This window comes from Delphinus delphis, chromosome 14 (genome assembly GCF_949987515.2).
Source record: "Delphinus delphis chromosome 14, mDelDel1.2, whole genome shotgun sequence".
NCBI lineage: Eukaryota > Metazoa > Chordata > Mammalia > Artiodactyla > Delphinidae > Delphinus > Delphinus delphis.
The window spans coordinates 60,553,427-60,576,263 of record NC_082696.1 but is presented as its reverse complement, the minus strand read 5'-3'; the positions used below and the strand labels follow the sequence as shown (position 1 = coordinate 60,576,263).

The window sequence follows — 22,837 nt, the reverse complement described above, 5'->3', positions numbered from 1 at the left end:
GGCTGGCACAGTGGAAGTACTCAATAAATGATGGTTTTGTTTTGTATTTACTGCAACAAATCAGGGAAAAGCCAAATCTCTTTTTAGGTATACTTTAACTTAACAAACCATAATTGCATGAGATTAATTTATAATACAACAGATTTACTCACTCATTTTAGCTGAGTGATTTCTTCTAATTGCATCTAAAATACCATTTAGGGCATAGATCTGTTTTACAAAGCATTTCAGGAGCCTAAGCTCCTGAGCAAATGTATGTAAATCACAGAAGATAAAATCGGCAAATACATGTAAATCACAGAAGGTAAAAAAAAAAAATTTTAGACACTTAAATAAAAGTATCAGAACAGATTCAAATGATTTCTTATAAAATTGTGCTACTGATACATTTTAGAAATATATATAGTTTCTTAATAGTTTCCAGTTTTAATTTTTCTCAGAATCACAGGCAGTATTCTAAAAGCTCATTAAGAAGTTGTTTGGAAAGCATTTTTCTGTACCATAAAAGTATCAGCCAGCTGACTTGAGTAGATTTAACTTGTCCTGGGAAGGCAAATATGTCCAGGCTTATTTTATATGTACCTGATCCCAGTCATAGTGTAGCTGTGGAAAAATACTCTCTTGAGATCACCAAGAAATCAGGTTGTCTGTCAGTATAGATTTCTGGACACAGTTTGTTAATATTTGCATCACAGAAGATAACTTTTCAGGTCTTATGTTTCCCTAGGTCGCAGAATCTTGGAATAACATTTATTTCTCTCTGTTAGTGTTAGAAGCTCCATATAGGATCCTCTCCAAGACCCATGTATATGTCTTGGCTGTCTATGTGTCAGACTGCCTGTATCTAGAAAATTGGTTAATCAATCTCTTTTATTTTACCATAGAAATAGGCCTTATTTTAGCATGTAGCTGAGCCTTTTAACATTCAACTATTTGATTTATTCGATTCTTGTCTCTGCCATAAGATTATGAAGTTTCCTAGATCCTAAGTCTTCATTTTACCTTATATATCTTGTTAATTCATGCTTGCTGAAATTATTCAGTCATATGATTAATACAGCATCAGCATGCAACATGACGCTAGTAAGACTGTACAAATGTAAATGTGTAATTTTCTTTCAAATTAATAAGAATTTTCATCCATCTTTACCCTCAGGCGCTAACTCAGCGACTAGGTAGAATTATTAACGGACACATTGATCTTGATAACAGAGGAGTAATATTTACTGAAGCTTTTGTAGCTAGACATAAAGCACGCATCCGTGGGTTGTTCAGTGCTATTACCCGGTAAGCATATTTTAAATTATGTATATTTTTACATTTGTTTGATTATTGTATGCTTTTTTTTTTTTAAAGCAGAATCTCATTCAGGCCCCTAGTTTATTAAATAGACAGAGGGCAGCTTCTGTGAAATAGGAATGGGGATTCCAGAGCCCTAGAATGTGGCCACACTCTCTCCAACACACATCTCCTTTACTTGCCTACCTTCACCATCCTTATGACCCCAGATGTACTTCTGCAGAACACCCAGATCATATATAAAGTCACCCTGGGATCATGGAAAGAGTATGCAGTCAGAAGTCCTTGGGTCATATCCCTATCACATAGTAACCTTGTGACCTTGAGTAGATAAGTCAGTCAGTCACCTAACTTCTTTGGGCCGCAGATGGGGCTGGATGACTTTAGAACTTTTTTTTTTTACTAAATAACATTCTAGAATTCTAATGAATAACAATTTTACTTTCAAAATCACTTGAACTTAATGTTTTGGCCCTGTGTAACAAACTCCAGTGTGGAATTAAGAAAAACTACATTCTCAATTCTCTCTTTTCTCCTGTGTCATTTAGTTTATCTCAGTGGTTTTTGGGTCCCACCAGCATTTAAATGTCCAGATTTCTCCATTTTAAAACAATCAAACCTCTCTCAACCCCATCCACTCCCTTTACCATCTTGTTTATTCCTTTCCTTAAAGTGAACCTTCTCGAATTGATGTCTACAGTTACTATCTCAGTTTTCTTACCTTTATTCACTTCTCAACTCACCCACCTGGCTTCTACAACTTACGTAGCAATGATGTCAGTATCATTAAATTTAATGGGTATTTCCTGTCCTTGTTTTACTTTATAGCACCATTTAACCCCAATTACAGCTTCCTTCTTAAAATGTTCTCATCTCTCTTTTTTTTTTTTTTTCTTAACACTATACTTTCCTGGTTTCTTTTTACCTCTTTTGGCTGTACCTTATTAGGCTGTACCTTTTCTGGCTCTTCCTCCTTTCACGAGCCTTGAAAGTTTTGTTTCAGGCCATCTTTTCTTCTCAGTCCTGTACTGTCTGCCTAGGTGCTTTTACCTTTCTTCTAAGTTTCAGACTCATACTATCTGTACAGCATCTCTGTTGAAGTGTTTTATTATAAGTGCCTCAAATTCAGCATATTTAAAATAACTCACTACTGTCCCACTTTCCACCTCTTCTGAATTTATTCTTCCACTGGTGTTTCCATTACCAGTAAATATCATCATCAGGTTGGTTTTGCCAGAAAACGGGGAGTCCTTCTTTATGCCATCCTTTCTCTTACCTCCCTTTCCATAACACAACATCTTTTGAATTCATATTTTAAATATTTATGTAATCTTTACTTCTCTGACACCACCATTCTTACCACTTCAGTCCATTTTTTACCTAGACTGTTTCAGGAACTTTCTAACAAGTCCCCCTTCTTCTACTTTTATTACTTTTCAGGACATTTTTTCGTGGCAGCCACAGTGATTTCTTTTTGTCATTCAACAAATCAAAAGCACTCATTGAACACCTAATACATTCAGGGCCCTGGTGGAACAAAAGACTAAAAGGATAGAAGAGAGAGCTTGCAATCTAATGCAACAGTTTTCTTTCTCTCTTTCTTCCTTTTTTTATCTCACACTTACAGAAAAGTTGCTAGAGAACCTTTTTGTTTTTTAATTCTGTCACATTTGAGAGAAAGTGGCTGACATGATGTCCCATAATCACACTTTAGTCTGTATTTCCTACAAACAAGGGCAGCGTCCTATAGAACTACAATACAAACATCAAAATCAGAAAATTGACCGTGATCCATTACTACCATCCAGTCCGTGGGTCCCATTCATGTTTTACCAGTTGTTCCAATAATATTCTTTATACAAAAAGGATCCAGTTCAGAATCACATAGTGCATTTAATTGTCATGTCATGTCTCCTTAGTCACTGGAACACTTACCTTACTTTCATGACCTTGACACTTGAAGATCACAGGCCAGTTATTTCATAGAATATTAAATCTTTTCTTTCTGCTACTTTGTCATATTTATATTCAGGTTATGCATCTTTGGCAGGAATATCACAAAAGTGATTATATGTTCTTGTCATTGAACCCTATCAGGTGGCATACAATTTAGATTTTTCCAGTTACTGATGAGGTGCACTGTGACTTCTTAATAAGGAGATATCTGCTAGGCTTCTCATAAAGATTCTTGTTTCCCTTTATAATTAAGTATTTATGGGGAGGGCAGTTTGAGATCATGTGAGTTACCCTGTTTTTCATCAAATTTTCAGTTTATTCATTTATTAAATCACTGTGGACTTATGGTTTTCTATATTATTCATTGGATTATAATCTATTGTTACCATTATTTAGATTTTCAAATTGGCTCTGATTTAGCTAGTGGAAGGCCTTTCAAGCTGGCTTCTGTGTCCTTTTGACGTGTCCCCATCATTCTTCCAACACTTCTTTCTGGCGCAACAAGAAGTTCCAGGCTCAGTTCATACTTTACCTGTTCCAACCTTGGAATCAGCCATTTCTCCAACGAGCCCTGGTTCCTTTTAGTAGAGTATAGTATTTAGAAACCAAGATCTGGACACTAGGTTGTTTATTGCTGTTTGGTTGTTCCTACTCCCAAGCCCTCTCAGCAGACAAGCTAAGGTATACACGTTACACAATTGTATACACCCCCCTATATATCTATATTTTTGTATTTTTGTTTATCAGGAACCATGAGTTCACACTGATACCTCCAACACTCTAAGTCTTGTTCTAGTTTTCTCCTTTTCCATAATTGTAACTCCCTTCTCTGTCCATGAGAAACCTAGCTCCCATTATCCTTAATGTATTTACTTATTTGATTAATTCCCCTTTATGTGACTGATCTCCCATTTGCTGCTACAGCTCTCTTCCCTATGTGGATGTCTGCTTTACATAGGCTCTGACAGATTCCACCAGATCACCCTTCTAACACAAGAACAGTAGTTTTTTCCAGGAGAGGAACTGAGTAGCTGAGTGATAGGAATGGAGGGGGACTCCGTTTTGTAACTTTTTTGTACCCTGAACGTTTATCACTTAGTCAAAAAAACAAAAATAAACTAAAAGTGTATTTTTCCTATTAACAAATATTTATCCTTTTTCTTTGACTAGTTTTTGTGGTGAGTGTAGTTATCATCTGGTTCAGCAAATAATATTTTCCTGACTCATAGTAGCCCTGAGTTTCTCTGTATGGAGGTATTATCAAACCATGAGAGCAAAAACAAATTTTGAGCCACAAAAGATGTTGCTAGGCTGTGTGACTTCTAGATAGTTCCATTTAAGGTAATGTATCTTCATATTTGCTTCTTAAATACAAGGAACCAACTCAGTTTTCTGGTCTAACTTCAGAGAGAAGACCTGCATCTCTGATTGAAAAGGGTTTATGTTTATTGTTACTATAGGTAGCCAGAAAGAAAGAGCAGGAAGTAGTTAGTGAGAAGAATACTAAGCTACATTGTATTCCAGATTGAAATAATTCAGCAGCTAAGTTTCATTGTACAAAAAAAGCTAGAAATTTTGTGCAATCCAATTAAACTTTTATTGAACACCCACAGTAAGTTATGCACCCAGCAGTTTTAAGATAAAGTTCTTCAAGATGCCCTCTGCATTTTTGTAGGAATGTGTTCAGGTAGAAAGGAACAGAAAACAAAAAACATGAGAAGGTTGTAATAAGATAAACAGGAGAGCAAACTTCACGTAATTGGACCTAATTGGTCCGGGGTGGGGGGGGGGGCTCTAGATAATTCAACTGAAAATTTTAGGTAAAATAATTTAATACAAACCAAATTGATCTATATAGGAATTTGGTAAAAATAATAGTTTAGTCAAAAATCCCCAAACACAGCGGTTTTAAGTATTAATTCATATTTAGACAACTGTTTATGCTCTCCCAGGTTTGTCATAGGGAAAATTTATAACATTTCAAATAATCAACAAGAGAGAATCAAGTAGTTAGAATAACTTAAAAGTCTTTTAGTTATATGTGTAAGAATAAAAACACAGACTAAACCTAAACCAGAGAACTGGTATAATTGGCTTAAAATGAATAGGGATGAAAAAATTGGAGTCAGAAAAAAGTCTAGACCTTTTTTTCAATAGTTTCCTTTACTTAAAATAATTGTAATTATTATAAAAGAAAAGCATTCACAGGGATCTATCCAAAAGAAATGAAAACATATCTCTGCACAAAGGCATGAAACAAATCTTCATAGCAGCATTATTCATAATAGCCCCAAACTGGAAATAATCCAGGTGTCCATCAACTGACAAATGGATACAAACAACAAAATATGGTATATCCATATACCAGTATGCTATTCAGCAACAAAAAGGAGTGAATACTGATCTGTGCTTTATTATGCATGAACCTCAAAGACATGCTAAGTAAAAGAAGCTGGACACAAGAGACCACATACTGACTCCATTTATAAGAAATCTCTAGAAAAGCACACTTGTAGAGGCAGAAAGCAGATCAGTGGTTCCCTAGGTCTACGGGTGGCAACAGGAATTAACTGCAAATATCTGGGAAGGAACTTTTTGGGTGATGGAAACCTTCTAAAACTGGATTGTGGTGTTGGTTGCTCAGTTCTATTAATTTATTGAGATTGTTGAATTGTATACTTAGAATTGGTTAGATTTATATGTAAATTTTGTATATCTCATTAAAGCTGTTCAAAAAAAAAAAAAGAAATGGGGCTTCCCTGGTGGCACAGTGGTTGAGAGTCCGCCTGCCAATGCAGGGGACATGGGTTCGTGCCCTGGTCCAGGAAGATCCCACATGCCGTGGAGCGGCTGGGCCCATGAGCCATGGCCACTGAGCCTGCGTGTCCAGAGCCTGTGCTCCGCAACAGGAGAGGCCACAACAGTGAGAGGCCTGCATACCGCAAAAACAAAACAAACAAACAAAGAAGTATATAATCATTATAGAAAAGACTGATAAGCAAAAGAGAAATTAAAGTGGATTTCTCCCAGTCATACACCCTAACTGGAATACAGCATTCAGTTTCCTTTCAGTATGTTCGTGATCTCATTTTTCTTCAGAAATGGAATCATATAACATTCACTGACTTCCCAGGTGAGGGGAGCCTCACAGACAGAAAAAATAGAATGAACAGGAAATTAACATACAATAAAGGGCAAGACAGATAGTCAAGAGTCACCAAATTTGAGGTGAAATTTTGGTGGGAAAGCAAATTGATCACAGAATGGGAAGACAGATCAATTACCTGGTATTTCAATAGCATAATTCTGCTTAAGGATGTAAAATTTGGTGCAGTTTTTTTTTTTTTAGTTGATTTACAGTGTTGTGGTGGTTTCTGGTGTTCAGCAAGCAATTCAGTTATACATATATATGTGTATATATATTTTTCTTCATGTTCTTTTCTATTATACTTTATTACAGGATACTGAATATAGTTCCCTGTACTATACAGTAGGACCTTCTTGTTTATCTATTTTATATATAGTAGTTTGTATCTGCTAATCCCAAACTTCTGATTTATCCCTCCCCCACCCCTTTTCCCCTTTGATAACCATAAGTTTTCTATGTCTGAGTCTTTCTGTTTTGTAAATAAGATCATTTGTATCATAGTTTAGATTCCATATGTAAGTGATGTCATATGGCATTTGTCTTTCTCTGACTTCACGTTGTATGATAATCTCTAGGTCCATCCATGTTGCTGCAAATGGCAACATTTGATTCTTTTTTATGGCTGAGTAATATTCTATTGTGTGTGTGTGTGTGTGTGTGTATATATATCACATCTTCTTTATCCATTCATCTGTTGATGGACACTTAGATTGCTTTCACATCTTGGCTATTATTAATAGTGCTGCTATGAACATTGGGGTGTGTGTATCTTTTAAAATTAGAGTTTTTGTCTTTTCTGGATATATGCCCAGGAGTGAGATTGCTGGATCAAAAGGTAGCTCTATTTTTAGTTTTTTAAGGAACCTCCATACTGTTTTCCACAGTGGCTGCACCAGTTTACATTCCCACCAACAGTGTAGGAGGGTTCCCTTTTCTCCACACCCTTTCCAGCATTTATTATTTGTAGACTTTTTGATGATGGCTATTCTGACCCATGTGAGGTGATACCTCATTGTAGTTTTGATTTGCATTTCTCCAATAATTAGTGATGTTGACCATCTTTTCGTGTGCCTATTGGCCATCTTTATGTCGTCTTTGGAGAAATGTCTATTTAGGTCTTCTGTCCATTTTTGATTGGGTTGTTTGGTGTTTTTTGTTTTTTTTTTAAATTGAGCTATATAAACTGTATATTTTGGAAATAACTCCTTGTTGGTCACATTGCTTGCAGACATTTTCTCCCAGTACGTAGGTTGTCTTTTCATTTTGTTTATGGTTTCCTTTGCTATGCCAAAGCTTATCAGTTTGATTTGGTCCCATTTGGTTATTTTTGCTTTTATTTCTGTTACCTTGGGAGGCTGATCTAAGAAAACATTGCTACAATTTATGTTAGATAATGTTTTGCCAATGTTCTCTTCTAGGTGTTTTATGGTGTCATGTCTTATATTTAAGTCTTTAAGCCATTTTTGAGTTTATTTTTGTGTATGGTATGAGGGAGTGTTCTACTTTCATTGATTTACATGTGGCTGCCCAGCTTTCCCAGCCCACTTGCTGAAGAGACTGTCTTTTCCCCATTGTATATTCTTGCCTCCTTTGTTGAAGATTAATTGACCATAGGGGTGTGTGGGTTTATTTCTGGGCTCTCTTTGTCTTCTGTTATTGTTGTTTTTGGCCGTGTGGCTTGCGGGATCTTAGTTCCCTGACCGAGGATTGAACCTGTGCCCTTGTCAGTGAAAGCACAGAGTCCTAACCACTGGACCACCAGGGAATTCCTTGGGCTGTCTTTTCTGTTGCATTGATCCATGTGTCTGTTTTTGTGCCAATACCATGCTGTTTTGATTACTGTAGCTTTGTAGTATTGTCTGAAGTCAAGGAGGGTTATGCCTCCTGCTTTGTTCTTTTTCCTCAGGATCGCTTTGGCAATTCTGGGTCTTTTATAGTTCCATATAAATTTTAGGATTATTCTAGTTTTGTGGAAAATGTCATGGGTAATTTGATAGGGATTCCATTAAATCTGTAGATTGCTTTGGGTAGTATTAATATTTTAACAATATTAATTCTTCCAATCCAAAAGCATGAGATATCTTTCCATTTCTTTGAATCATCTTCAGTTTCCTTTGTTAATGGTTTGTAGTTCTTAGCATATAAGTCTCTCACCTCCTTGATGAGGTTTATTCCTAAGTATATCTTTTTTTGATGCAGTTTTTAAAGGGAATTTTTTTTACTTTGCCTTTCTGATATTTCATTGTTAGTATAAAGAAATGCAACAGATTTCTGTATGATAATCTTGTATCCTGCTACCTTGCTGAATTCATTTATCAGTTCTAGTTTTTGTGTGGCGTCTTTAGGATTTTCCGTATATGGTATTATGTCATCTGCTTATAATGATAATTTTACCTCTTCCCTTCCAATTTGTGTACCTTTTATTGCTTTTTATTGTCTGATTGCTGTGGCTAGGACTTCTGATACTGTGTTGAACAGAAGTGGTGACAGTGGGCATCCTTGTAGTAAATTTCAGCGGGAATGCGTTCAGCTTTTCACCGTTGAGTATTATGTTGGCTGTGGGTTTGTCATAAATAGCTTTTATTATGTTGAGATATGTTCCCTCTGTACCCACTTTGGTAAGAGTTGTTATCATGAGTGGATGTTGAATTTTGTCAAATGCTTTTTCTGCAGCTATTGAGATGATCACGTGGTTTTTGTCTGTTCTTTTGTTTATGTAGTGTATCCCATTGATTTGCTATGTTGAACTATCCTTGTGAACTTGGGATGAATCCCAATTGGTCATGGTGTATGATCTTTTTTATGTGTTATCGGATTCGGTTTGCTAATGTTTTGTTGAGATTTTCTGCATCTACATTTGTCAGAGACACTGGTAATTTTCTTTTTTGGTGGTATTTTTGTTTGGTTTTGGTATCGGGATGATGGTGACTTCATAGAATGTCTTTGGGAGTGTTCCCTCCCCTTCAGTCTTTTGGAAGAGTTTGAAAAGGATCGGTATAAGTTCTTTGTATGGTTGGTAGAATTAATTCCCCAGTGTAGCCATCCCGTCCTGGACTTCTGTTTGCAGGGAGTTTTTTTTATTACAGATTCTGTTTCACTTCTAGTGATCATTCTGTTCAAATTAGTTTGTTTCTTAATTCAGTTTTGGAGGACTGTATGTTTCTAGAAACTTGTCCATTTCTTCTGGGTTGTCCAATTTGATGGCATATAATTGTTCATAGTATTCTCTTATGGTTTTTGTATTTCTGTGGTATCAGTTGTTATTTCTCCTCTTTCATTTCTTATTTTATTTAGTTCTCTCTTTTCTTCTTGGTGAGCCTGGCCAGAGGTCTGTAGGTTTTGTTTACCCTTTGAAAGAACCAGCTCTTGATTTTATTGATTTCTTTTTTTTTAATTGCAGTATAGATTTACAGTGGTGTGTTTCAGGTGTACAGCAAAGTGATTCAGTCACATGTATGTATATGTATATGTGTGTGTATATATATTGTTTTTCAGACTCTTTTCCCTTATAGATTATTACAAAATATTGAGTATAGTTCCCTGTGGTATACAGTATGTCCTTGTTGTTTATCTATTGATATTTTATGTATAGTAGTATGTATATGTTAATTCCAAGTTCCTCATTTATCCCTCCCTCCTACCTTTCCCCTTTGGTGACTATAAGTTTGTTTTCTATGCCTGTGGGTCTATTTCTGTTTTGTAAATAAGTTTATTTGTATCATTTTTTTTTTTTAGATTCCACATATAAGCAATATCGTATGATATTTGTCTTTTTTGGCTTATTTCACTTAGTATGATAATCTCTAGTTCCATCCATGTTGCTGCAAATGGCATTATTTCATTTTTCTTATGGCTGAGTAATATCCCATTGCATGTGTGTGGGTGTGTATGTATATCTGTCACATCTTCTTTATCCATTCATCTATCAATGGACATTTAGGTGGCTTCCATGTCTTGTGTATTGTAAATAGTGCTGCAATGAACATTGGGATGCATGTATCTTTTTGAATTATAGTTATGTCCAGTTATATGCCCAGGAGTGGGATTACAGGATCATATGGTAGCTCTAGTTTTAGTTTTTTTAAGGAACCTCCATATTGTTCTCTATAGTGCCTGTACAGATTTACATTCTCACCAACAGTGTAGGAGGGTTCCTTTTTCTCCATACCCTCTTCAGCATTGTTGGTAGATGTTTTTGATGATGGTCATTCTGACTGGTGTCAGGTGATACCTCATGGTAATTTTGATTTGCATTTTTCTAATAATTGGCATTGTTGAGCGTTTTTTTCATCTGTATTGGCCATCTGTATGTCTTTGGAGAAGTATCTGTTTAGATCTTCTACCTGCTTTTTGATTGGGTTGTTTGTTTCTATTTTTTTAAATCTCTTTTATTTATTCCCTCTCTGGTCTTCATTATTTCCTTTCTTTTTCTGACTTTAGGTTTTGTTTTTTTCTTTTAATTCTTTTAGGTGGTAGGTTAGGTTGTTTATTTGAGATTTTTCTTATTTTTTGAGGAAGGCCTGTATTGCTGTGAACTTCCCTCTAAGGACTGCTTTTGCTGCATGCCATAGATTTTGTATGGTTGTGTTTTCATTGTCAGTTGTCTCAAGGTATTTTTAAATTTCCTCTTTGATTTCATCTTGACCCATTGTTTTTTTAGTAGCAGTTGTTTAGTCTCCATGTAATCGTTTTTTTTCTTGTTTTTCTTTCTGTGGTTGATTTCTAGTTTCATGCTGTTGTGGTCAGAAAAGATACTTGAAATAATTTCTGTCCTTTTCAATTTGTTGAGGTGTGTTTTGTGTCCTTGTATGTGGTCAGTCCTAGAGAATGTTCCATGTGCACTTGAAAACAGTGTGTATTCTGGTTTTATTGGATGTAATGCCCTGAAAATATCAATTAAGTCTAACTATTCTAATGTGTCATTTAGGATCTCTGTTGCATTATTGATTTTCTGTCTGGAAGATCTATCCATTGATGTGAGTCTGGTGTTAAAGTCTCCTACTATTAGTATTTGTTTTATGTATTCAGATGCTCCTATATTGGGTGCATATATGTTAAAGAGTATAATATCTTCTCCTTGTATTGATCCTTTTATCATTATTCAGTGCCCTTGTTTATCTTTTTTTATGGTCTTTGTTTCAAAGTCTGTTTTCTCTGATATGAGTATTGCTACCCCCGCCTTTTTGTCACTTCCATTTGCATGATACATCTTTTTCTATCCCTTCACTTTCAATTTATGTGTGTCATTTGCCCTAAAGTGGGTCTTTTGTAGACAGCATGTTGTAGGCTCTTGCTTTTTTATCCAATCTGCCACTCTTTGACTTTTGATTGGAGCATTTAGTCTATTGACATTTAAGGCAATTATTGATAGATATGTATTTGTTGCCATTTTAAACCTTGTTTTCCAGTTGATTTTGTATTTATTTGTTCCCTTCTTTTTCTTTTTGTCTTCCTATTGTGGTTTGATGGTTTTCTTTTGTATTATGCTTTTGTTCTCTTCTTTTTGTTTTTTGTGAATCTATTGTATGTTTTTGATTTGTGATTATGCTGTTTTTCAAGTATGTTAACCCATTCCTGTATCTACTTGCTACAAACTGGTAGTCATATGGGCTCAAACACATTCTAAAAAAAAAAAATCTGTATTTTCTTACTTTTCTCCCCCGTATTTTTTGATTTCGATGTCCTCTTTTGCACCTTCATGTTTATCCTTTTGCTGTTCATTGTAGTTAATATCGCTTTCACAATAATTTTTTAAAAATCTGTGTACTGGCTTATTTAAGTGATTTACTTTCCAGTTGTGATATTCTTTTTCTTTCCTACAGATTCTTCTTTTCTATTGAGAGAAGACCTTTCAATATTTCTTTTAGGATAGATTTAGTATTGCTGTATTCTTTCAGTTTTTGCTTGTCGGAGACATTCTTTCTGTCTCCTAAATGATAATCTTGCTAGGTAGAGTTTCCTAAGTTGTAGGTTTTTCCCTTTCAGGACATCGAATATATCTTGTCACTCCCTTCTGGCCTGAAACGTTTTTGTAGAGAAATCAGCTGATAGGCTTAAGTAGGTTCCCTTTGTAACTAATTCTTTTGTTTTCTCTTGCTGCCTAGAAACCTCTCTTTATCTTTTAACTTTTGTCATTTTAATTATAATATGTCCTGTTGTGGGTTTGTTTGGGTTCATCCTTTTGGGACCTTCTCTGCTTCCCATACCTGGATATCTGTTTCTTTCCTTAGGTTTGGAAGTTTTCAGCCATAATTTCTTCCAGTACATTTTTGATCCCCTTTTCTCTTTCTTCTTCTGGGATCCCTATGATGTGTAGATTGGCACACTTTATATTATCCCATAGGTCTTATATATTGCTTTCATTTTTTTTCATTTGTCTTTCTGTCTGCTGTTCTTATTGGGTAATTTCCATTATTCTTTCTTCCTAATCATTTATTCATCTGCATCATTCAGTTTGCTGTTTATTGCCTTTAGCTCAGCTTTCATCTCAGCAAATGGGTTTTCTAATTTTTCTTGGTTTCTCTTTATAGTTAGTAACTAGTTCCTTGTTACAGTGATCTGCATTTCTATTGATAGCCTTTCTTAATTCCTTCAGTAGTTTTATTACCTCCTTTTTGAACTCAGGGTCTAGTAGACTGGAGAGGTGTTTCATTTTTTGTTCTTTCAGGGGAGTTCTCTTGATCTTTCATTGCATTTGGCTCCTCTGCTTCATTTTACTTATATTTCTCTTACTGTAAGAGTTTAGGAGAAACAGTTATCTACTGTGGTCTTGGAGGGCTGTTTTTATGTCGGAGCATCCCCGTGTACCCTGCATGAATCTAATATTTTTGGTGTGAGAGCTGTTTTTAGTGTGGGGCCCTGCCACATCTTTTCTCAGTATGTGCTGGCCATTATCCCATTGATGGGGGTGTGACTGGTGTTGTGGTGACCAGAGCCTGCAATGGATATTGAGCAGGGCATCCTCTTTGCTCTGTGGTTGTCACAGCCCTGTTGGGGACAGGGTCTGCTCACCAGTTGTTGGAGTAGAAGCCCCCAGATACATTTCTAAGCTACTGCAGTGTGAGATAGGCAAGACTGGAGTGCTCCCGCTGGGAGAAAAGCCACTGCCTGTTCCTCCACAGGAGCTGTTTGCCGGGAGGGCATCTGTGGTGTTGCCTGTCACTCGTGCAGTCTCACAAAGTATGCTCTTGTTGGCACTGCCCCGGCCCCTCCTCAATCATGGGAATGCAGGCAGTCGACCTGTGTGACCTTCGGGCGCTGTGCTCACAAAACCAGCAGCACAGATCCACTGAAGTCAGGCACCTGAACTGTCATGGTCGCACACCTGGACCTGCCCTGGGAGCTACAGAATCAGCCCAGACCCCAGCTCCACCTCCACGTATGCATGCCCACAAAGCTTGCAGCTGCTAATGCCAGACTTGCCCCAGCCACAGGATCGCCAGTAATCTGCTTGGATGTCCCACAGGTGCTGAGCTTACAAAGCCACCAGCAGCGGCATAAATCTGCAGATTGATCAGCTGCTGGGACACAGCTCAGATTTCAGCCCCACCTCCAAGTGTGGGCAGCACTCCCGGGCTTGCATGCTCCCAGAGATCATAGAGGCAGAGCCACACCTGCTGTGAGCACGCAGAGATTGAGGCTGCTCTGGTGGGGCCTTGCCCCTCCCTTTGCTTGAGGGTCACCCCATTAACAGTGGGGCGTCTATGGCAGACCCAGGCTCAGTCCTGTGTGCACCTCCTGTTGCAGCCCAAAGCATACTCCACCCCCTTCAGGCTGTCTCTGCACAGCGAATCCCAGTCCTCTCCCCAGGTCTGTCCCCTGAAGCCCAAGTTTCAGCACCTAGCCCCCATGCCCACTAGCAGACATGCGTCTGGCTGGGGAGTACAGCAAGGTGGTCAGGACCGTCTGTGCCAGCCTCTGTTCTGCCTGTGGCAGGCTGGTTGCTGCATTCTCCTCTGAGCCCCTGAAGCTGTCTTGCTGGCCTGGCTGATGTTCCAGTCAGTGAAGGGAGTTCCCAGTGTGAGGGAACCTTCCCTCTTTCACAGGTACCTCCCAGGGACGTAGATCCTGTCCCAATTCCTTTTTTTTTTTTTCCTACCCAGTTAAATGGTGATCTTTCTTGCAACTTTGTTTGTATGAGATCTGCCAACATTCAGTAGGTATTCTGTGAGAATTATTCCACATGTAGATGTATTTTTGATACATTTATGGGAGGAGGTGAGCTCCACGTCCTTCTATCCCGCTGTCTTGATCTGTGGTGCAATTTTTGCCTTCATTTTTTTCTTCTAAATTAATTTGTTTTTCATAAACTAATCATCCTAGTTTTTTTTAAATTCATAAGTATGTGTAACTCTATGATGAGTAAAATGTTTTTTTAATTTTTTTTCCTTTCCATAAAGGCCTACAGCAGTGAATTCTTTGATTTCAAAATATGGATTTCAGGAGCAGCTTCTTTACTGTGAGTTTGCTTTAAAGTATATATCACTTAATTAGCTGTTGAAGAGACTAAATGTAAAACTTAACTAATTTTAATGTTTTTGCCTCTTTTAATCTTAAAACTTATGTAACTAAAATATTTCTAGGGGGCTTCCCTGGTGGTATAGTGGTTGAGAATCTGCCTGCCAATGCAGGGGACACGGGTTCGATCCCTGGTCTGGGAAGATCCCACGTGCCACAGAGCAACTGAGCCCCGTGCGCTAAAACTACTGAGCTTGTGCTCTAGAGCCTGCAAGCCACAACTACTGAGCCCGCATGTTGCAACTACTGAAGCCCGCGTGCCTAGGGCCTGTGCTCTGCAACAAGAGAAGCCACTGCAATGAGAAAGAAGCCTGCACACCACAATGAAGAACAGCCCCCACTCGTGGCAACTAGAGAAACCCCGCGTGCAGCAACAAAGACCCGACACAGCCAAAAATAATTAAATAAATTTATTAAAAAATATACATTTCTGGTTGGGAAGTTTCTCTATACCAGTTTTCATATACGTGTCTTGTTATACCCACCAAACATTTAGTGTTGGGTACCTCAAGGGGAGTGGAATAAAAAAAAATTGTGTGTGTATAAAATACTCTGTTATGCATATGCATATAGAGATTTAAAATTTTGGGATTAAGAATAATTTTTACTTTGTTTCTTACAGATTTTTACTACATTTTCTTATGAAAGTAGTGTTTGGCTAAAAAAATTTTTACAAAAGGCTTATAGACATTAAAAATAAATTCGTAGCATTCAAACAGTACAGTAATATCTTCAAAATAATTTTGGTCCATTGACTATTTTGTGTTTTTGTGAAACTCTTATGAGATTTCGAAGGTTTTTTTAAAGCTTGGCTGGAGTAATTTTTAAAAGCAGCGACAATCTTTCAACTCAGGTATCTGTGCAAATATAAAATTAAAATGAATAATGGAAAAGAAATTTAAATACAGAACCAAAAATTAATTTTTGTTCACTATATTTTTCAGAATATGGAGTTCAATTTAAATTTTTAAAGACAAATTTAAAATTAAAATGTGACATATTTCTGAATTTCCATAATCGGAGTTGGTGAAATTTCATTATAATGTAAAGTTCTTCAAGTAATAACTGATAAATTGATAACTTTGTTTGAATTTAGCTTGGGTTTGTGTTGTACAATCACACAAAATTTAAAATTATGTGCTGCAGTCAATTGTGAAATCTAGACCTTTCTGATGTACTCTAATTTACTCAGCATTGGAATTCTGAAATTCATATGTAAACTAATTTTTATTTCTGTTAAAAGCTAACTTTCCTGAATCATTCTTTGTGCCAGACATCTTTTGACTGTTCTTGTTGGTTCACTTAGGAATAACTCCTTTCTATCTGCTTTGTCTCTTTTTAGGGGATTTTGATATTTAAAACAACAAAGTGTGTAGTCAAATGTTATGGTTTAAATAAAAATCATAAATTTGGTGTTAATGGCAGGCACTAGTAGGTGGCAGAGTTGAGGTTTGGACTTAGGCTATCTGGGTCCATATCCATCCTCTTAACCATGGCATTATATTTCTGTTATAGGTAGGATTAAAATGTGTTCCTTCAGTTTAAACAGTGGAAAAGTAATTAATTTATACAGATTTTCATGGCTTTATTTCACACTGTTGATTCTAATAGGATCCAGGTGTCTTGATTTTTCTAAATATGAGGAAATTGAACTTGGTAACACTAGTGATTGTGTATTATCTATTCTCAGAGTGTGTAATTGTCTACTTTTAATCATGAGATAAATATTGGCATTTTTTCCCCAAAATTAGACTAAAAAATTCAACATTAATATTAATTAGTTTGTATTACAGTTCAGCATCTTTAGCTAGTTACCAAAATTTCCTGAATTTATGACCTGAGTATTCTCATAAATGGCAGGAAAGTTTTGTCTAAAATATAATGTCTTTATTTAGTATGAAATTTAAATTTCAAATTGCTTTTTTAAAGGGTAAGAATAACTAAATTGTGAAATTTTAGTGTTTTACTTTTTGAGATTTTTACCTGCTCTGATTTTTTTCTGTTTGTTTGCTTCTCTTTTAAGCTGTTCTTGAGGAACTTGTTAATAATGGACGCTTACGAGGCACTGTGGTTGGTGGGAGACAGGATAAAGCAGTGTTTGTCCCTGACATTTACTCCAGAACACAAAATACTTGGGTGGATTCTTTTCTCAGGCAGAATGGCTATCTGGGTAACTTTTTTTCTTTTTAACTAAAAATCATTTCTAATATTAAACACATTCTTAGAAAGATTGTACTAGCCCTGGGAGTACACATGTACTTTACTGTTGGCCAGCAGACTATAATGGTTCTTTTTGAGTATAAAAGTAGTCATCACACTGTAGGTTTGTGTGGGTCATGTTAACTGAGTTTAATTCCATAGTTATTGAACAGTTGTAATGTAGAAAGGCCAGAAGCCGGTATTGATTGTTACAAGCCTTCTAGTAATGTGATACTATATGTGATACTTCAGGTTCTTTTTAATTCATGAAAAGTAATTATATTTATTATATCTTGTAACTTATGAAGTTGCTTGGTTTTTTAGTTACATAATCTTAGAAATATTTTATTGCTGTCAGTTTTACAGTGTTCATTTTTATTAGTTATCCAGTACTTCAGAAACATAGAAGTTATTCTAAATTTTGTTTCTGAGGTTCCATCATTTGGATAAAGTAGACTAATTGAATTTAATCATTAAAACAAGTAGCATATATATATAAAACTCAGTTTGATCAATTTCATAACCCAAGTCAAACTATGTAAGGGATCAGTTACCTATAAATAAGTCAGTGTTCAGTTTAAATGTGTGCTAGAATGAATACTGGCTTGGCTTATGTTTTCTTGACTTTCTACAATGTGCCTTCTCAGTTTCTTCAGCCAAGGACTTGGATTAGAATTTTGTTGTAATTAATTTCCTTAAATATTATTATTTGAGGACAGAGGGTGCATGGTAGATATCTCTTAATAACTTTAATGGCTGCAAATTTAAGTCTTAAATTTTTTACTTTTGTTTTATATGCTAAATCTTTTACTAGTGTAAATTAGACTAGAGATTGCTTTGTCCTCAGTTGTCTAATGAAACATTTGAAAAATAAGTTCCATTCCTTTAGTTAACTATAATCAAAATTCCAGTTTTTGTTTCTCTACTTAAATCATTACATTCCGTTATCCTCATTTCTACTTTTATTGCTCTTTAGTCCTCATGTTTCCCTTTGACCCCTCAATTGGAGAGAGATAAAGCTGAATTAATGAAGTACTTGATCCAATTTTTCTACAAATATGTTTAGTAATAAAAATTTGGGAAGGTAACATAACCAGGGAATAGGCTATGGTACACTTCTATGTTTTATTCTTAAAAAACTCTATTAGTATACAGTGCATTCACAAAGAATAGATTTTGGTAGAACTTAACTTTTTCTGAGGTTTCTAAAAGGTGTGAATGATGATTCTATTCCAACCTCATGATGTATTTCTAGAATTTGATGCTTTGTCCAGACTTGGAATCCCAGATGCTGTGAGCTACATAAAGAAAAGATATAAGACTACACAACTCTTATTTTTGAAAGCAGCTTGTGTTGGTCAAGAACTTGTGGATCAGGTGGAAGCGTCAGTAGAGGAAGCCATCAGCTCTGGAACATGGGTTGATATTGCAGTATGTTTTATCTTTTTCTTCTTAATTTTCCTTTAAACCAGTGACAACTGATACTTCACTAGTATATGGCCATTTTAAGAATTAGGATGTAGCTTTCAGGAAGGATACTTTCATGGTTGGTGGGGGGAGGAGGGGTATTAATGAAAATGTTAATTTCAGATAGTAGAAAGAGCTAAGAAGAAATGTATTTTGGAGGCAAAGTTATCAGGACTTGAAGTTGGAATGTTTGTGAGTTTTTGAGAGGAACTCAGTGTGACTTATAGGTTTGGGGCCTGATCAGCTGAATGGAGAGTGGTTCCATTAATTGAGATGGGGGAGCAATGGGGAAGAGAAGATGGGAGCTGGGAGTCTGGGGGCAGGAGGCGCAAACCACGTTGTTTTGAACAGGACATGTTAAAATATGAGATGCCTGTTAGGTATATGAGTGGGGGGAGGTTAGGGAAGCAGTAGGATATGTGATTTCAGAGTTCGGAGTGAGGATAAAGTAGAAATACAATTTGGGAGGTTGTCAGCATATAGAGGGTTTTGAAACCATTGGACTTAACAAGATCACTTAGGGAGAGAATACATATAACAAATGGTTTATCTGTATTATATTGCATTTATACTTTGTTTTCATTTTGTTTGTAATTCTAGCCTCTGCTACCCAGTTCCTTATCAGTGGAAGATGCTGCAATATTGCTTCAACATGTGATGAGGGCACTCAGCAAACAGGCTTTAGCTGTAGTCTTTAGCGATACTATTGTAGTCAGTGAAAAATTTATAAGTGATTGTACAGAACTGTTCAGTGACCTGATGCACCAAAAAGCTGAAAAGGTATGCCAAATTTCCTTTCACCTACTAATTTTAATAGTACTTTCACATTAGAATCATCTGATGACTTTTGAAAAATGAGGTAAGCAGTATACCCAAAACTGAACACTGTGTTGTTTCATACGTTATTTTCCTTCAATGCATCATTCCTTTTTATTTCCTCTCCTGGATTTGTTTTTCTCCTTCTTCATTCCCATCAGAACATAGAAGTTAGAACTTAGGAAGCTGCTTTTATAAATTGAAATCTTACAAATGAAATTATGTATTTCACACTTAAGTCACCTGAGGGTATTGGCCCAACATTAAAATCCATAAAAATGATACCTGTGGATTATATGCATAAATGTATAGTATATTTATCAATCAGTACACATTATATTTACTAAATCTAGCAAAGCCTCATAATTTGACCTATTTGGGATATACCAACGGGATAACTTATTGAGGAAAGAAATTGTTACTATTAAAATTTATTAGTTCCTCAGAGCAACTGCTATGGAAGTGTTTAGAAGCAGAGGTCATGCCAGGTCTGCTTTAATGACTGTTCAATTCATGTTTCTGGTTAGCAGCACCCTCATTATAAAGCTTGCTCATAAAATAGGTAGAAAAAGCCCATTTATATCTCAGACTGTTAATAAATTCATGAGGGCTTATTAAATATATAAATTATATTTATCTATATTCCTTTTAAGCTCCTTAATAGTCTTAAAAATGATATAACTTTTCTACCTTTGGCCTGCAAAGCATCAGAGAGGAGTAAAAAGTACACAGGATTGATATCAGTAAACCTGAGGTCTAATTTCAACTTGTTTACTCTGTTTGCCTTTGACAAATAGACTTCCAGTTTCCTCATCTTCAGAGAAAAGGATGGTGATGCCCACTCTCACAAGGATAAATATAAATTAAGGAGCAATGTAAATAAAATGTTTAGTACATGTTAGCTACCAGTTACTAAATGACTACATTATTATTTTCATTTGAGACCCTTTACTAAAATAAAAATTTAACACATTGATTTTTTTTTTCTTGTGCTCCTCCCTCCAACCACAAAAATAAATTCAGGAAAAAAAGTGATTTTTTGTTTGAACTGTTAACATTCTTAACATTTCTTTGCAAAACTGAAAAGCAAATATTTTTAATGTGAAAATGTATGTTTGTCACTACAGATTTAGAACTCTTTCCCATGATAAAGAATCAGTTTCTCAAATTGGAAATAGTTCATTGTTCCTAACATAAATTTATAAAAAGCAAAGATCAAGAATGAGTCCAGAGGGGAAAAAAGTTCACATGCCTAAGTATGCAACTCATATGTGATCATTATGGTGGGGTGGGGATGGAGATTTCATTATCTTTCTAGTAATCTCAGGTATCCAAGTGGCACTGGACCTTGGGAGTCTTAAAAAGAGAGGTAGCAAGGATCATCCGTTAAGCAGTGCTAAAGTCAGCCAATAACAGTTGAAGAGGATTACATCTGATGCTGTGTGATCAGCTGTTCAGTGATAGGATAAGATTTCTCATTAGCTGGTAATAAATACAAAAAGTCAAGAACAGCAAGGGAAGAGACTTATTTGGGGCCTGGAGAAACAATCTCAGAGTGGCAGCTGAGACAAAGCTCTATAGTTCTTAGCAATGAAACCAAACAAGAACAGTTAGGATGTGAGTATAAACAACTTTTATTTTATGCTTTTTGTAATGTTATATATTGTTGCCTACAAAAAATAAGCATGTTTTATTTCAGGAAATGAAAAATAATCCTGTTCATTTAATCACTGAAGAAGATCTGAAACAAGTCTCCATTTTAGAAAGCGTTAATACAAGTAAAAAGGATAAAAAAGATGAACGAAGGAGGAAAGCAACAGGTAACAAATTATTATTAACAAGATTCAAGATGAGTTTATTTGTTGCAGTGAACTTTGCACTTATCAGACCTTTTGAAAGGCCTTTTATTTGGTTGATTCACCTTTAACTGTTAATATTAACCAAATCTTTTGCTAGTGAATTAACTTTTAATTATGAAAATATTGGTGATTATTTAGTTTCATAAGCTAATTTCATGATCTCCTGTTCTCATTCTTTTATGTTCCTGCTCCAGTAGCTTTTCTTTTCTTTCTTGATTCTCAAATTTTGCAAGTTTGTGTTCACCTCAAGGCCTTTGCACAAGCTGTTCCCTCCCAAGCTTCAAGTAACTGTTTCCTTCTTGTCATTAAGAGCTCACCTTTAAATGTCAGTTCCTCACAGAGGCCTCCCTAACCACCCAGAATAGTATATACAGTCACTCTCCATCGGATTATCCTCCCAGGTTTTTTTACAGCACTTTTATCACTGTGATGTCTTTTATCATTTGGGAGTCTGCTCCATCTCATTTATTGTTTCCCTAGTACTCAGAGCACTCCTTGGCATATTTTAAGTGCTCCATAAATATTTATTGAGTGAATGAATTTCCCAAGGACTTTTAAAAATTCTTTTAATTGAGAGTCACTGGAAATTATCCTAGGTAGCACTGGCATACTAGTAACTTGCATTTGGAAATTAACATGTATTTTCCATACTTTTTATAGTAGGAATAATTTTATTAGTGCTGTATCAGGGTTAAAGAAATTAGATATTCAACATATTTCATTACTAAATACAGCTATATTAAACACGTTATAAAAACTTCATTTGCTGTGGGAATTCACTATATCTTTGAGATTCCTTCCTCTTCAAAAACCTTTTTCTACAAAGTCTTTCAGTAATATTTTGAAATTTCTGTTCTAGGAAAACTACATAGTAAATTACCGCAATAAATCAATAATATTCATAAGCATGCATATTTTGTTATTTTAAGATATAATTATAAATCCACCTTAATTAATTGATTGCACTTACGTCAGTAAAACTAGTCTGTTTTATATCCTTCTAAAAATTCAGGTTCATCTGGTGTTTTGTTCTGATAGTGCTGTTGTTTTATAATAGTTTAATTACAGTTCATGGAATAATGTCAAACAAGAACATCTTTCCCATAAGAAACTTATTACCAAATGTAAAAGGTACATTCACTTTAAACTTGTGCTTTTGAAAGTTGTGTTTTTCTATCATGAAAGCAATAGAACTTATAGAATATGATGAAGTCTAAGGGAATTCTTCTTAGAGTTTAGAAAAAGATCTTTGTTTATATAAATCATTTTATTGAAGAAATGAATCTTTTATGAAGAAATGTATTTTCAATATTTTTCAGTGATACAGTTCCATTACTAAAGTATCCTATTTTGTTGAATAGGTATTTTAAATGTAAATATATAATAGAGAAATACCTCGGTAACAATTTTACTTTTATTTACAGTGTTTTAGTTTCATAGTTTATTTTTTTAGTCTTCATTTAGCTAGTAGGTGATTGATAACTGTATTTTTCTACTTAATTTAATATTTATGGTCAACATTTATTGAGCCCCTGTTATGTGTCAAGCATTGCCTTAACCTCAAGTATGCAGACGT

At 35.6% G+C, this 22,837-nt stretch overlaps 1 protein-coding gene across 1 annotated transcript in view; it reads left to right on the top strand.

Annotated features, from left to right (window-relative positions):
• The window catches only part of UFL1 (UFM1 specific ligase 1), a 51,926-nt gene that overhangs the window by 16,538 nt on the left and 12,551 nt on the right, over positions 1 to 22,837 (top strand). The window contains exons 6-11 of the mRNA XM_060030217.1: positions 1,157 to 1,287; positions 14,803 to 14,861; positions 16,944 to 17,090; positions 18,375 to 18,550; positions 19,187 to 19,366; positions 21,102 to 21,222. Coding sequence (XP_059886200.1) covers positions 1,157 to 1,287; positions 14,803 to 14,861; positions 16,944 to 17,090; positions 18,375 to 18,550; positions 19,187 to 19,366; positions 21,102 to 21,222 — 814 coding nt within the window. The remainder of the gene's footprint in view (positions 1 to 1,156; positions 1,288 to 14,802; positions 14,862 to 16,943; positions 17,091 to 18,374; positions 18,551 to 19,186; positions 19,367 to 21,101; positions 21,223 to 22,837) is intronic.